This window comes from Erpetoichthys calabaricus, chromosome 2, assembly GCF_900747795.2.
Source record: "Erpetoichthys calabaricus chromosome 2, fErpCal1.3, whole genome shotgun sequence".
In the NCBI taxonomy this organism is placed as follows: Eukaryota; Metazoa; Chordata; class Cladistia; order Polypteriformes; family Polypteridae; genus Erpetoichthys; species Erpetoichthys calabaricus.
In genome coordinates this window covers 317459797-317477055 of record NC_041395.2, presented here as the reverse complement: position 1 = coordinate 317477055, position 17259 = coordinate 317459797, and the positions used below count along the sequence as shown (strand labels likewise).

General features: G+C 39.1%; 1 protein-coding gene across 2 annotated transcripts in view; it reads left to right on the top strand.

Annotated features, from left to right (window-relative positions):
* The window catches only part of herc4 (HECT and RLD domain containing E3 ubiquitin protein ligase 4), a 139718-nt gene that overhangs the window by 22401 nt on the left and 100058 nt on the right, over positions 1 to 17259 (top strand). For both annotated transcript variants that reach the window (XM_051923411.1, XM_051923410.1), the window contains exon 3: positions 15350 to 15509. In XM_051923411.1, coding sequence (XP_051779371.1) covers positions 15350 to 15509 — 160 coding nt within the window. The remainder of the gene's footprint in view (positions 1 to 15349; positions 15510 to 17259) is intronic.

The following is a 17259-nucleotide window of genomic DNA, read 5'->3' as shown; positions in this document are numbered from 1 at the left end:
AGACAGAGGCATACACAGGCAGCGTGAGAGAGAGCCGCGCACACACATAGAGGCAACGCCAGAGAGAGCCACACGCACACACAGGCAGCGCGCGCGAGAGAGAGCCATGCACACACACAGAGGCAGAGGCACAGGCACACACAGGCAGCGCAAGAGAGAGCCGCGCAATCCTTTAAAACTGAAGTTAAAACACAATGAAGGAAGCAGTCTTTAAAAACCAATAAGCCCTGTGCCTCTATTTCATTAGCGTCTCACCTGCTTCACCGCCCTGCAACAGTCGAGACGCTTTCTCAGCAGTTGACCTCCTCTGTGCCTGACTCCACTACTGTCAGTCGCCTGATTAAAAATGGTGAACTCCTGCAATGTTACTATCTTGGTTGGCTTTTACATAAAGTTTGGATTTGTTCAAATGTTCGTTTTTTTCCCCCCTGTGCTTAAAACTCATTTAAAAAAAAAGTGTTTATACAACTGCTGCAATGTTACAGAGAGAGAGGGCTCGCCTGCTTCTGAGAGACAGAGGGGGAGGGGGCTCCCGTGCTGCTGAGAGAGAGAGAGAGAGGGCTGGGGAGGCTCGTGAGGCTCGTGTGCTGCTGAGAGAGAGCCTGCGCATGCAGGGAGCCTGGGTTTTTTTCCCCCTGTGTTTAAAACTCATTTAAAAAAAAAAAGGTGTTTGTACAACTGCTGCAATGTTAGAGAGAGAGAGGGCTCCTGTGCTTCTGAGAAACAGAGGGGGAGGGAGCTCGTGTGCTGCTGAGAGAGAGAGAGAGAGATGGGGGTTTGGGGGGTGGGGTGGGGTGGGGTGGGGGGTCTGGGAAGGCTCCTGCGCTGCTGAGAGAGAGCCTGCAGTGCATCTGAGCAAAGACATTATTTCCTGTTAGATTTGCCTTTGCAATGACAATTAATAAGGCACAGGGCCAAACTTTCAAAAAGATGTGAATGTATCTGGCAAAACCAGTTTTCAGTTGCGGACAGTTGTATGTTGCTCTCTCCAGAGTTCCATCTTTTCATTCACTTACTGGTATGCCTGCAGGAACACGTGCAGCGAGCGAGCGACACACACACGCATACAGGTGCGCGAGAGCGAGAGCGCTGGACGCATAAAAATAATAATACAGTAATCCCTCCTCCATCGCGGGGGTTGCGTTCCAGAGCCACCCGCGAAATAGGAAAATCCGCGAAGTAGAAACCATATGTTTATATGGTTATTTTTAGAATGTCATGCTTGGGTCACAGATTTGCGCAGAAACACAGGAGGTTGTAGAGAGACAGGAACGTTATTCAAACACTGCAAACAAACATTTGTCTCTTTTTCAAAAGTTTAAACTGTGCTCCATGACAAGACAGAGATGACAGTTCTGTCTCACAATTAAAAGAATGCAAACATATCTTCCTTTTCAAAGGAGTGCAAAGCAAGCAGTCAAAAAAAAATCAATAGGGCTTTTTGGCTTTTAAGTATGCGAAGCACCGCCGGTACAAAGCTGTTGAAGGCGGCAGCTCACACCCCCTCTGTCAGGAGCAGGAAGAGAGATAGAGAGAGACAGATAAAAAAAATCAATATGTGCCCTTTGAGCTTTTAAGTATGCGAAGCTCCGTGCAGCATGTCCTTCAGGAAGCAGCTGCACACAGCCCCCCTGCTCACACCCCCCTACGTCAGCGCAAGAGAGAGAGAGAGAGAGAGAAGGTAAGCTGGATAGCTTCTCAGCCATCTGCCAATAGCGTCCCTTGTATGAAATCAACTGGGCAAACCAACTGAGGAAGCATGTACCAGAAATTAAAAGACCTATTGTCCGCAGAAACCCGCGAAGCAGCGAAAAATCCGCGATATATATTTAAATATGCTTACATATAAAATCCGCGATGGAGTGAAGCCGCGAAAGGCGAAGCGCGATATAGCGAGTTATCACTGTACTTCATTACATTGATATATCGGTGTTTTCAGTATTCAAAGCGCTATCCACACAGGGAGAAACCGGGAAGCGAACCCAAAATCTTCCATAGACTCCTTACTGCAAAACAGCAGCACTACCATTGCGCTACAAGGCAGTTAAAGAATGCACTGGCCTCGATTTTGTTTTCACTTCTGTTTACAGCGATCGGATCGTAGCGTGCATTGTTGCAGTGTTACTTTTCTTAGTGGCTTATTACATTACGGATGTTTCACATGTTAATTTTTTTCCCTGTGCTTAAAAGACATTAAAAAAGTGTTTCTCAACTATGACTCCGGAACAACTCAGTACGCAAGCTATATTAAGCGTCAACAATGAAGACTCGCTACACCTTAATGAACAAGTGCTGAAACTTATCCCTACCGACGAAGTAACTTTCACCAGCATGGCCTCCATCGTCACAGACGATCCCACTTTCAATCACGGACAATTGTATGTTGCTCTCTCCAGAGTTCCATCTTTTCATTCACTCACAGTGGTATCCACAAACCCACCCCATTTGGACAACTGTGTCGTTCAGCAAGTGTTCACCCATCAATACATAATTATGCGGCGTATGTTACGCCGCGGGTTGGCTAGTAAAGTAAATATTTATAGAGGGATTTGTTTACTTCAAAATTCATCTGTTTTCTTCTGCAGCATGAAAATAAAATGTCCCAAGTTACAGCTTATAAACATCTATAAAAATTGATATGCTTAGTCACTCATGAGGTCGCTGGAATTCATCATGTGCTGATTGCGACAACATGCTGTACCAGTGCGTGCTGCCCAAACTGATCTGACTTTAGTTACTTAGAGTTAATAAAGTGTTGCCAGCATAAGTATTAGTTAAGTAAAATACCAGCTTATAAAGAACTTTTGAAATATACCTTATACAGTGAATTAATTTTTTCCCTATTGTTAATGTATTCTGTATAATCATTATGTTTTTGCTTGGCTGACAGTATCTCTGGCTGCATATTTTATGTACAGCAATCACAAATTTTAAAATGTTAAGCTGCAAGTTGTAACAAGAGATTCCTTATCAGTGAGCATCTCTTTAACATGTACAAAAGCTACAAAGCCGACACAAATCCCTCACAATCGGCTTCCTGTGGTTAGAACAATTTTGATGATTAGGCTAATTCCATGCATTTGGTCACTAAGGTCTTTGCACATGCAGCAGAAACTTGGTTTGTTCAGTTTTATTACTTCAGTAAGTGCAACCATTCAGAGCTGACTGTTTTTTTTTTTTTTTAATTTAAAGAAACATTTACTATATATCAAACTATATATAACGGAATTATAGGGAATTGTACCCAGTGTCTAAAAAATTGGGTACTTGGTGGGGAGAAAACTGAAAACTTTTTCAAGTGTGCATTAATATGGCTAATTTTTTTTCAGGCAATCTCTCTTGACTTGATTAAACAGTAAACTTGTTAAACATAATTTGTCTTTCCATCTTCTTGTCTGGGTGCATGTTAAAGGGACAATATAAAAAGCAGCTTCCATAAAAATTCCTTTGTGATCACAAACTGTAGAGATATATAATCCTTCCAGAGTATCTTCTCTCAGTGAGCTGTGTTTAATACACATTTTGTGGAGGCGCCCACAGAGCATCCTCATAAAATGCACATACACCTTTAATTGGTTCCTGGCAATCTAAAGAAGCATTGTTTCTAGTACAGTCACTTCTGCCATCACTCATAAACATAACTTAAAATATTTGAACTCCTCCACCTGAGGATTCTACTTTGTTGTGCCTAATTTTAAATTTAAACATTTATTCCGGACCAAGTCTGTTTTCAGATTTCATTGTAGTAACTAATGACTGTAAAGGTTCCATTTACACTTCATTGCCTGAACATTGCAGTTTTCAAGCACTGCTTAGTCACAGACTTTGTTTAGATAATCTTAAGTAGTTAGGGGCAGTTGTGTCACGCTCTTCGAACCACCAGCAGTGTACCTTGATATACCCTGTGACTCCCCCTTTCTAAACCAAACAGGTTAGATTTTTGTGATAAGTCGCAGAGGCGGACCTGTGTATGTTCAAGAGTTGAAAACCAATGAGCGCTCATCGAGGAGTTAAATGCATACATTGCAGCCATGAGGAATAAGCTGATGTTTTGGGCCATGCAAACATAAGAGAGGCTCATCTGCCTGTTTTTTGTTTATAGTATAACAACAGAATTGAAAAAGAATAAAAAATGGTTGAAATTATGGATGAACTCACCATATCTGGAAAGCATTTGTAAAGGGAGCAGAGCTGGCAGGTACCAAGTTAATAGTCTGTCAGTGTGTGGCAAACTTGTGATAGTTTGGGAATTTTAAACTTTGCTGAAAAGTCATTATAGAGTCGAGTAATTTATCCTCCCCTGCGATGTGTAGTTCTGTAATCTGACATCCTCAGATTGACATGACCAGCAACTAGAGTCTTAAAATGTTTTTCCAGCTTAATCCAACTATGGACTGTTACTATTAATGCCTGATGCCTCCTACCTTATTGGAGGTTCTACCATAGTTTCTTGGACCACCTTAAAAGTGACCTTAGGTACAATCAGGCAAGTGCTTTGAGTACTGAGACTTTTATCAGTGTGTTCCCTATTACGATTACACTTTTTGTTTTTCCTTTTAATATATCAACAAACTATAATATATACAGGGATCTGATACTTACTATGTTGCAACTCTTTTATTTCATTTGCTTTTTGACAGATTTTTTTCTTATATATTTATACTTATGATAAAATTATAAATGAAAAGGTTGGATATCATCTTTAAAAGACCACATTTTGATAGAAACAGGTTATTGGTCTCAGCATAGTTTACAGTATTAATTCTTGTTAACCTAGCATTTACAAAATATCAAGACAGAAGTTTAATGTCTTCCATGTACTAATGACTATCTCAAAATTTAACACATTCCATATTTCTCCGTTTCAAAAGATTATTTTTAACAGTAGAATCCTACGAAAAAAGTCGTAATCCCGAGCCACCTTAAATTCCTTTGCATCTCTCCATCAGCGTCTTTTGTTTTGCAGATGTGTCTGTCAGCACAAGCAGCCTGCTGTCCCATCCCCCCACCGATGCAGCTGAAGTTCTCCCAGCTCAAGTCACTTTATGTGGGTGTGAGGTGCCTGGAGTTGTAGAGGGTGAATAATATATTGTTATTTGGAATACATACATTTCATGTGTATTCAGTGTCTACAATGATCTGGTTAAATGTAGGATGACAGGAAATGCGAGGAAAGAAATGCTGAACACATACCTAAAGCCGAAACGTTTTCCATGTTATAGTACTAATAACATGAAGTGTATAATGTGTGAAGACTTTAGTCCAAATATCAAATAAATGTGCGCTTTTATTCAAGAATATAACCAAAGAAAAAAAATAACATGTTGCTGTCAATGACTTGAACCTGATTATAAGGCAGCAGTTCTTACCTTTGCACCATCCAGGAATACATATCAACTTTCTGTTGATTGACATTTGAGCTTGGGTTTTTAGCTCATTGACAGCAACATATAAATTGAATGATTTTTTTTTCTTTGCTTATATTCTTGAATTAAAGCACACATGATTGTTTGATATTTGAACTAAAGTCTTCACACATTATACACTTCACATCATTATTAGTATAACATGGAAACAGTTTCTGCTTTGGGTATGTGTTCAACATTTCTTTCCTTGCATTTCCTGCCATCCTAAATTTACACAGATTGTTGTAGACAAGGAACACACATGCAATGTATATATTCCAAATAATGATATATTTACCCTATAGACTTCATCTCTTTACTTCTGCACCACCTACATCTGCTTCTTCATTTTCCTTCATCACGGTTCCCACGCGTCCTGGAAAACCTGAAAATTTTGAGGGTTATTTTCCAGTCATTGAAATGACCTGGAAACTGATCGAAATGGCCAAATGTCCTGGAAATAATCTTTCTTGTCCTGGAATTTTATTTCTGTTTTCACTTTTTAATTTTTCTGTTTGAAACAGCTTGCTGTTCATAAGTCTAGATATGATGACAGCTGAGCTAGGTCGTGGCCTCTGCTGCGCAATGTCTCCACCTACTGAGACATGTATAGGCAATTATATTTGAGTTTTGACCCTCGTTGCTCTAGCTTGTCAGTAGCTGACAGGAGAACAACAGAACATCAGTTCATCACTTGAAATTTCTGCTGAGTGCATGACTGTAAGTATGACCACAGTGCATATGGTGCAACTGACAGTTTTGTTACTTCATACCGTCTGATGTGGACCCAGGTCACATATTAAACATGTCAAGTAAATTGGCGATGCTAATTTCTGTTAGCCTGTTAATGGCAATTCCCATTAGGTGTTAGCATAGTGCTAATTGTCTAATGACGGTAATCAGAATACTTTTTTGATCCTGGAGGAAATTGCTTAATCAATCTAAAATCATTTTGTAGGCCTACGTGGTCCCACTGTTAAGCAAATAAATTCAGTGAACCAAACCTAAAACAGCACGAACACGATAACAGTCTTAAAAAGAATTAGACTAAGAGCTACTGCTTTCATTTAAAACAAATAGGGCTTAGGCTACTTGAAGCCTACATCTAAATGCCTGTTCTTGTGTGTTTGTGTAGGTTCATGTGATATCCTTCCATCCGAGCAATCGCCACACAATAAATATTACTTGGCTTGTGCCGTTTATTTGCACAACTGAACACGCTTAACAGCTCCTGGCTCAACTTCTTATTCTAGCTTGCTTCCATTATTCCACAGAACGTTAGCTCCCTCTAGAGGAATTATATGGGTATGCTTTCACATTAAGTTTACCACAGTTAGCCTACAGAAAATCTGTACTGGATCAGTATTTCTATTTAGCCAACATTTTTGTACATTACTGTATTTAATGTTTTTGACACTAATAGGCAGAGTTGCAGGAAAAATAGTAGCCTATAATGGTTAATTTAGAGAATGTATTTCTAATTACAGAAGTGAGGGAAAGCAGAATCATGTCAAGGAGGTGTACGTTTAAGGAGGAATGGAAGATAAATCCTGAGTTCAGGGACTGGATAGGACATGTGACAGATAATGTACATCGGGCATACTGCAAGATATGCAAGAAAGCTTTTGATGTAGGCAACATGGACATTTCTGCTGTTAAAAGCCATGCCAAAGGACAGGGACACAAGAGGGTCATGTCAAGGCACAGGACCACGCATGACTGATTTCATCAATCAATCTCCCACCCCCCAAAATTCTGAAGCTAGCAGACAGGCAGCAGAATCAGAGAGTCAAGGAAGCAGCGAGGTCCAGCCATCAACTTCTGTAACTCCACCTCAAGCTACACCCACAATCGGAGCTCATTTTTCAAGTGAAGCTGTTTTAGAAGCAGAGATCCGCTGGGTGATTAAAGTGGCCCTTTCCAAATATTCTTTCAATTCCTGTTCAGATATGGGTTCATTGTTTCACCTGATGTTTCCAGATAGTGAAATTGCCCAAAAATTCTCATGTGGTGCAACAAAAGCAGCGTATCTGATGTGTTTTGGCCTTGCACCATATTTCAGAGACAAGCTAGTGAAAGACATTAGACAGTCCAACTGCTATACCATTTCATTTGATGAATGCCTCAACAAAATAACACAGACCGAGCAGATGGATGTGCTTGTGCGGTACTGGAGTGATAATGAAGAAAAGGTAGTTGTGCATTATCTGGACTCCCAGTTTCTAGGGCACACACAATCAGAGAAGCTTGTTGAGAGCATTAAAGTTTCCCTCTCTCCACTTGATCCAAACAAGCTCCTGCAAATCTTGATGGATGGACGAAGTGTCAACAAAAAATTTTTGAGATTATTTGAAGAAGACAGGTCTAAGGAGGCCCCAGATATTAGAAGCTTGATAAACCTAGGAACCTGTGGTCTTCATACAGTTCATGGAAGCTTCCAACAAGGTGAGAAGGAAAGTGGATGGAAGATAGGTGACAAACTAAGAGCCCTTTGGCAGCTTTTTCATGACACACCAGCCAGACGGGTTGACTTTATTGAAATTAACGAAACATCAACATTCCCTCTAAAATTCTGTGCTCACAGGTGGGTGGAGGACTTGCCAGTGGCAGAGAGAGCACTTAAGATGTGGCCAGATGTTGAAATATTTGTCGACAATTACAAGAAACTGCCAAAGAGTAAAATGCCAACGTCAACATCATACACTGTGGTCAGAGAGGCTTTTGGTGACCCCCTTTTTGAGGCAAAATTACAGTTTTTTGCCTATGTGGCAAGACGGCTGAAACCCTTTCTTGAGACTTTCCAGACTGATGCCCCCATGATGCCATTTTTGGCAAAAGACCTTCAGGCCCTTCTGAAGAGTTTGATTTCATGCTTTATGAAGAGGGAGGTACTGGATAACATCAAAACACCTGTCCCAAATGCTTAAAATTGATGTACTGGACAAAACACTCCATTTGCCACTGAAAGAGGTGGATCTTGGCTTTGCCACCAAACAAGCTCTTGAGAAAGCCTCAGAGAAGCTGCTTGAAAAACCGCTGCCGGGTTAACAATTCCGGAGAGAATGTGTAGCCTTCCTGTCTGCAACAGTAAAGAAACTGCTGGACAAATGCCCTTTGAATTATGCAGCAGTAAGGCACATGGCGTGCCTAGATCCAGTAACTATGATCAGCGATGAAAAAAGTGCCATCTCCATGTTTGAGAAGCTCTTACAGCTGCTTCTTAACGCCAAATGGCATACAGCAGAGGACTGTGACCAAATCCTGAGTGAGTACAAGATGTTCCTCACTGAAATAGTGCAGCACCATAAGGAGGAATTTCAAGGGTATAGAAGTAGCTCCTGTCGGCTGGACACATTCATGGGAAGATTTGCTGGTGACAAAGCAGAGTACGCAATTCTGTGGAAATCAATGAAAGACCTGTTCACATTGTCACATGGGCAAGCAGCGGTCGAAAGAGGGTACTCTGTGAATAAGGACATGCTGGTTACAAATCTGAAAGGAAGGACTCTGATGTCTCTTCGCCTAATCCAAGATTCTTTGACTGGTGGCTCATTTGATGGAGTATTGCCAAAGCCCCTCTTGCAGCATTGCAGAAATGCCAGGATGCGATATGTCCAATACCTTGATGATGAAAAAAAGAAGAAAAAGGAAACTGAACATGACAAGCAAAGAGAAGAGCTCCGCTCTGAAATCACAAAAGTGGCAGCAAAGAGACAGAAAATAATCACTAGCATTGAGGCAATGCAAAAAGAAGCAGATGCAATGGCAGAGAAGGCTGAGAGAAAACAGGACTTTACACTGCTCACAAAATCTAATGCCTATCGTAAAAGTGTTGCTGAAAAAAAGAAAGGTCATCGGTCTGGATGCAGTTTTATCAGACCTCAAGGAGCAACACCAGCATTGTTTCTAAACCTAGGCCTACACCAGATGCCTTTTTCATAGGTTACACTACAGTGACTTATAGATTGTTTTTTTTCCAGTATACTGGAGTTCAGGCTCTTATCCTTTGTTTCTAGTATTCTTTCTAGTTTAACCAAGTTTTCAACTCGGGAATTGATGGCAAGGCTATCATGATTTAAAATGGATGTATTTTGCTTCTTTTCCCACAAAGATAAGTTCTTTATTATAATCTTTGTCCTTGACTTATGCAAATTCTACAGCTGCTGTATTCCCAGTAAAGCTACCAGTTGAAAGTTAACTCTGACTTTGTTTTGTCGCATGCCAATTGTTGCATATATTAGTGTTATAGGCATCATACACATGATATAGGCAATAAATTGGCTCTATGCAGTTTTGTTTAATACAAACATTGTACATAAATTTATTTGATGCAAACAATGACATAATATGTAATGTGCAAGTAACTTTTACTGAAATTAGGTCACTATGGTAGCCTATTTCATGGTGTGATCAACAGCTCTATACTGAACATTATGGAATTGCTCAGTATATGTCAGTGTTTGGATAGTTCTCCACAATCCAAGAGGCATTTATTTCTTTAAAAGAGTTTTGCAGTTTAAAACTGTGTAACAAAAAGAGGTCAAACAACTCCATTATACATCAGTGCATTAATTGGTGTTGCCTTTATGTAATTTAGCATATCGGTGACACTAAGTCCCTGCATAATCAAAGAGAAATTAAAATGGAGTTAAGCCTGCGACTAAAGTGTATGACTGTATGACCAGATCCTGTCATGAATTTCCAGAAAAAGCACCTGGAAATGTCCTGGAAAATGATTCCTTAAAAAGAGTGGGAACCCTGTTCATTTTTTAAGAAAGCAAAAAAGAAAGACCTCTACAACTTAATCAGCATTATCATCACTTCTGCCATTGCCCTGTAGATCATCCATAATAGTGTGTGCATCTGAAATGAAGGAATGGTAACTACAACTATATTCAGACTACTACATTTTGATTTAAAAATGGTTTTGATTTAAAAATCATTTTGATTTAAAAATGATTTAAACTGAAATGATCTCCATCCACACTAGCGTTTTCACAACTTTTACAAAAGTATCTCTGCCCGTGGTAAAATGACTGAAAACACACATGGCATGACAGTGGGCACACATCAATTGAAATGGCTATGGGATTTATTATGTAACTGTAGAAACCAGTACATTTGACTTTTATGCATGTCTGCAGAAATCATAGTGTACAAAATTCAATATAGGTACATGCAGTTAAACAACACAACATGGCGCCTCTAGGTCTGCTATGTTGGAACATGGTTTTCTTCCATAAAATATGAACAGTCAGGGAATGAAATATTGTGATGGGCAGGACCAAATCAGGGAAGGGCTATGTAATAAGCACAAACATATCAGAACATGATTAGAGTAGTGTTGGGTGGTATGGCCAAAATTCTATATCACGGTATTTTTCAAAATTATATCGGTTTCACGGTATTCAAGAGTATTTTTTTCCCATGCATGAGTGGATGTTAACTACATTTTTCCACTGCAATTCCTGGCTACGAATAACCTATTCCACTGTCATGAGAATTGTACATTGTACAAAAAAAAAACATTTTAATGTGCACACAAGTATTAATACAGGTTTGAAATGCCCCATAAAGTGATAGTTTTCAAGAGGGTGGCACAAATGAAGAGAAGGAATCACATTGCATGACAGTTGCAGTCAAAATATAGAACCTTTTTATTGAACAAATTTTGCAAACAACTTAAACATATTTTCAACCATCCAGAGAGGCATTTAGACTTAGTAAAATATCTAGAGGTGCTTGTCAAAAGTTGTATTGCACTGAACATGTCTTAGAAAAGGAATAGATAGTAAATATTTTTTGTAAACCAACTACACTTTCTGTTAATGTTAACAATCTCTGTCCAATGACATGTTAAAGTGACTTTTTAAACAACTTTACCATCATTAAACTGTATAATATTTATAATAAAAATAAAATAAATAATAGTGCAACTTCCAGTAATAATAGTATTACTGCAAGACTTCAAGCCCAGGTGTATTACACAGTTATTCACCAAATAAAATTTAAAATAAGTGCAACTTGGTGATGACATCTTTACCATCTGAACCATCATTAAGGGAAATTGCATTAATATGGACCTTGCTTCAAGCTAAGCTATATACATCTCATATATATTTCTCTTCTGGTTCATCCTGCTTCCACTTCAAAACCGGTCCCGCCCACACGCAGCCGAAACGGCATTTCTCGATTCCTTTTCGTCCTCTTCCATGTCATGCACTATACTGGCCTGCTGAGCGTAATACATCCAACAAGTACTCAAGGTGCTGCCACAATGGTAAAGTAGCTTTACCACCTTTGCGGGAGCCACCTGTGTCTTTACAACAGCTTCTTACACAGCAAACATCAGAAGCTAAAAATTATTGTGAACACATTTGAAAATACAACTCTTCTGTAGCGTTTGCTTCTATGGGTACACAGATAACTCAACCTCCTGGCCACGGACCATACTGTTTTAAAATACATGGGCAAATTTATCACCAAATCTTTCCACTATATGCTAACACTTCTACCAAAAACAGTTGTATGTTTTTGACACAGCGCAAGCTACTGAGGTACGCTTACATTTTCGCTGCATGCAGAGTTTGCTTTATTTTGTACTTCTCCAGCTAGATTCCATGCTCAGAACCATCAATCCCTTTGCTAAATCATATAAACACATGCTTGAAATCGTTCACTCCAATCCAACAGCATCTGCACGAATGGTTGTCAAGGAAAACCCTAGGCAGGATTTATGATGATACAATGCCCCGACATGACACACCGATGTTGCAGTGATTTTCGTCGGAGAAGATGGCGAAACGCCTGCTGAAAGGGTCGTAGATGCGTATGTTAAAACAGAGGGTGCGCGTCTCAACTATCTCAGATTACATCAACAAGGCCTGCGCATGGAACAATACAAAGGACTATCAGACGCACTGCAAGCAATCGCTGAAAATAACAACATACGTGTAGGCAAAATGATCATATTACCATCCACATTTCCAGGAAGTCCAAGATACATGCAACAAAACTATCGGGATGTCATGGCCATAGTACGTAAATTCGGAAAGCCTGATTTATTTATCACTTTCACATGTAATCCTGCTTGGCTGGAAATTCTACATGCACACTGCGTCTTTCAAGAAGTATTTATTTCTTTCTTGATTTCTGAATTCCTTTCTCACTGTTTTCTGTTCCTCTTCTTACACCGCTGTATGCTGCGGTGGGCGTCGGCTAGTAAATAATAAAACTGCAACTTGCATTTTTAATGCTATTTGTTGTATAGCCCTACGGAAGCGTATTAGGGCCACGGTGAAGAAAAAAAAAACAAACTATATGTCGACATTCTACTTTAATGACAAAATAAACTATGAGAATAAAGTGGAAATGTCAACTTTATTCTCGCCGTTTATGTCGAGATTAAAGTTGACATTTCTACTTTATTCTCATAGTTTATTTTGTCATTAAAGTAGAATGTTGTAAACTAAACTTCATCCTAAAATCACTGTTTAATTTACTAGATTTTCTCAAACCCCGTCATAAGTTAATGTAGCACATTAAATGCTTTGTGTTAAGTGTTTCCCGACCCAGTTGTTAATCGCTACGTGCTTCTTAAACTAACTTCCTCTTGCACTAAGAGGAGGCGCAGGCAGCGATCACTCCACAGAATACATTCACTTCATGGTATTTCTGCTCTCTGAAAATGTAGAATGCTAAGATAAATTTTCATGGTGAAATGCATTAAAGCAGGTTTTAAACATGCACAGTAGTGTGGCGGTAGTACTGCTCCCTCTCATTAAGGGGTCCCCAGGTGTACGTTCAGTGTAGAGAACTTTTTGGCAGGTTTGACGAGGTTCCAAAAAAACTGGATGTATGAATGGGTATCGCACAGCTTTTACTCAAATATTGTGTAAATGTTGGGTTCATGATCTGGTGGTCGGAGGAACGAACACAGAATTCAGTGGATGTTCTTCTGAGCGGACTTTCTTTATTGCATGCGTGCTGTCTCTGTCTGACGTACCAAACCCCCAGTTCCTATCCTTCCTTTTTCTTTCTCCATATAACCAATCACCACACGATAAACATCTTTGTGAAATTTAAACTAGTTATAAACTTAGACCAAGGAGTGTTCAGAACTTCAAAAAAATATTTGTTATACTTGTTTAATTATGCCATCTATTCAGGGTTGCACCCATCCCAGCAAGCATTGTATGTGAGGCAGGAGCAAATCCTGAACAGCACCAGCACATCGCAGGGTGAATGCAAGCAATACATATACTAGGGTCAATATAGCATAACAAAACCCCACATCCTACATAACTCTGAAAGGAAACTGAAACACGCTGAGTAAACCCACCAGAAAAACATGCAAATTCAAGGCAGGGAACACCCAGGACCCCCTTGCTGTGACGCAGCAGTGCAACCTCCACGCCACCATGCCCCAACATGATTAATACATGCTTCAATGCATCTCATCATGAAAATATTAAGTATTTATCTTAGCATTCAAAATGTTCAGGGAGCAGGAATATCATGAAATTAATGTATTCTGTGTGCTGCCTGTGCCTCCTCTTAGTGCAAGAGGAAGTTAGTTTAAGAAGCACGTAGCGATTAACATGGCTCAGGGAACACTTAACACAAAGCATTTAATGTGCTACATAACTTATGACGGGGTTTGATAAAATCTAGTAAATCAAATATTCATTTTTAAGATAGATAGATATGAAGTTTAGTTTACAATGTTCTACTTTAATGACAAATTACAAGAATAAAGTCAATATGTCAACTTTATTCTCATCATAAGTGTCGAGATTAAAGTGGAAATGTCGAGAATATAGTCAACATGTCGTCACACTAGTACACAGTACCCAGGTACATTACACAGTATTGAAAAGAAATGAAACAAGTACAACTTGGCTTGCAGTATTATCCAGTAGTATAGAAACAGTATTCACACATTTGAGCATAATGGTCCACATCCAACCTTTTAAAACCAAAGTATCTCCAGACAACAGACGTGACTCCTTTTTGTGGCAAAAGTTCTTCTGTGTCATCATGTTCAACTTTATTGTCTGCTACAGCTTCCGTTTCGGAATGTTCTCTTTTTTCACCGCGCAATATCTCCACTACCGCATGTACTCCCTTTGCATGCGTGTTTAGTGGTGTAGCAGTGATAAAGTTCCCCCCCTTAAACAGTTTCCCGCTGCGCCACGTGCTCAACGTTGTTCAGGCTATTTAAACCGGTGTTGCGGTATCAGAAAAATCCATATCATAACAAAAATAAAAAACGGTTTTTGGTATGAACCGGTATACTGCCCAGCACTAGATTAGAGTCAACGTTTTCACCCATCCACATTGTGGTACCTAGCCAGTGTTTTCAGAATTACACGACTCTGGAGATTGTTTTCAAAAGTCACTGTTTTCAGGGGTAAAAAATGCAGGGTAATGTCATGTTTTTTAAATGAAACTGTAGTACTGTGGACATAGCCTATAATTGCAGTTAACCAGCTGTAACTTCGCTTGATCAATCCGTCCTTAGTAGTATTCTTTTAATACTACTTTTTATTTATTTCATTTTCTTTTGAACTTTCTGATTTTTTTTTTTTTTCAAGGGTATATGGAAAAGTTTTGTTCATTGTTTTACTTGTTTGTGAATTTTCTCTAATTTCTTCCTGCTTCCTTGTGATATCTGAGCAAGACAACCTTTTTTGTCCATTTGATGATGACATTACCTACCTAATGCAGTTTTTCAGAGTTTCAAGGTGGCTACACAGCATGCTTTAAATTTTACTTTTTAATGTTCTAACCTCAATTATAATGCATTCTCATCTCAGTTTCTGTAATGCCACTGGGTTCTTTTTTCCCTTTTTCTTCGCATTCAGATGCTATAAATGAATATTTTGAAGGTCTGCATAAAGATCAATCTACTAACAGATCAACTAATTTTTTTTTCTCTGCAGAACAAGTTGGGGCCCTGGATGCTCAGAATATTGTAGCTGTTTCATGTGGAGAAGCTCACACCCTAGCTCTGAACGACAAAGGACAGGTTTTTGCCTGGGGTCTTGCCTCTGATGGACAGCTTGGGTTATCAGGAACAGAAGAATGCATACGTGTGCCAAAGTACATGTTTCAGGTTTATATAAATTGTTTTTTAAACAAGCATAGACTAGTTAGTCAGATTTCCTTTCTCATATCCATATCTTAAGTCATTTAACCAGATGCACAGACTTCAGCTGTAAGAATTTTGTGTCTGACTTCTGCTGCCTCAGTGGAGGATGGATGAGCTGGCTACCTTCTGCCAGTGCTGATTGACACCTTTGCAAAACAAAGGTGCTGATGAGGAGGTGCAAGGGAATTTAATGTGGCCCGGCGTTATGAATATTTTCGTAGACTTCAGGGATTCTAATGTTAAAAGTACTGCATTAGTATTTTGCTGCTTTTAGTAGTGAGAGTCCTTGAAGTGTAGCATCACATAGGCATGGAAGTACAAGTGCCGCAAAATGTGTTTCTTTGCCCTGCAATAAAACAAGTGTGCTTTTATTCAAGAATATAACCGAAGGATAAAAAATTGTTCAGTTTGCATTTGTTTTCATTGTGTAAAAATGGAAGCCCAAATATCAATTGACACGAAGTAGACGTGTCTGCTTGGCTGGTGCAGAGGTAAGAAGTGTTGTCTCATAAGCAAGAGGTTGTGGGTTGATCCTGGGTCCTCCCTGCATTTAGCATTTTGAGTAGTGAGCTGCTATTATTATTACTGTTATATAAATTTGATTTAAGTCTATAACAGCCAGTGTAAATTTTTGTAAAAGTTAGTTTTTTTTTTTTTTAAATTCAGTTTTATTCTTTCAGTCACATTCACACTCCCCCGATCTGAAATTGGTAGTTTTCAAATTAAGAAACAAACTTGTTTTGTTATACCACATCTTTATTTGAAAACAGTGTCAAATCGGGGAGGTGCGTGAACGAGACTGGGACTTGTAAAACTGTGGACATAGATGTGAGTGGTGCACATGACAGACTGGGAATAACTGTGGATGTGAGTGGTGTTTTGAGATGATAGAATTGGAAATTACAGGGAATTCTCTGATGTGAAGGGATAAAAGCTGACACACACATGTGGGTGAATCAGTTCTGCTTGGCTGAGGGCATGGGTTCATTATACCATGTCTCGATTTGAAAACTAACATTAGCAGTAGAGAGTAGTACCATATTAGCCATAGATTGATATAGGAGAAAGTAGGGTGAAATGACTCCTTTTATTGGCAATGGATATACCAGATATCACTGGATTCACATGGAATGTTACACCTTGCTTGATGAAGGGGCCTTGCTGCCTTGAAAGCTTGCATTTGTAATCTATTTAGTTAGCTAATCAAAGGTGTCATTTCACCTTACTTTCTCCTGTATAAAACTAACATTGTCAGATCAGTGGGAGCATGAAAGATACTGAGAATAGAACTGAATTTAAAAAAAAAATGCTAACTTTTACAAGTACCATAAATTTACATTATATAATAGTAATAATAATAGCAGCTCACTACTCAAAATGCAGGAAGAAAGCAGGCTCGAAATGTTTTTAGTATATAATATATAATATTAAATAATAGTACCAAGTAGCTAGAGAACAGATGACACAGAGCTGAAACTCTCAATATCTTGAACCTCGCTCACACCTTCCCCTGTGCAGACATTCAGGGTTGTTTAATTACTGGTATTTACCTACTGTAGCCTGCATTATAACCTACATTGGCCTATATTGTATTGTAACTAATAAAACTAGGCAATCATCAGTGCAACTTGATCAAGCTAATATTTCCATCCATTTTGGCTGAAACTAAAGACACTTATTTTATAATTCATAAATGATACA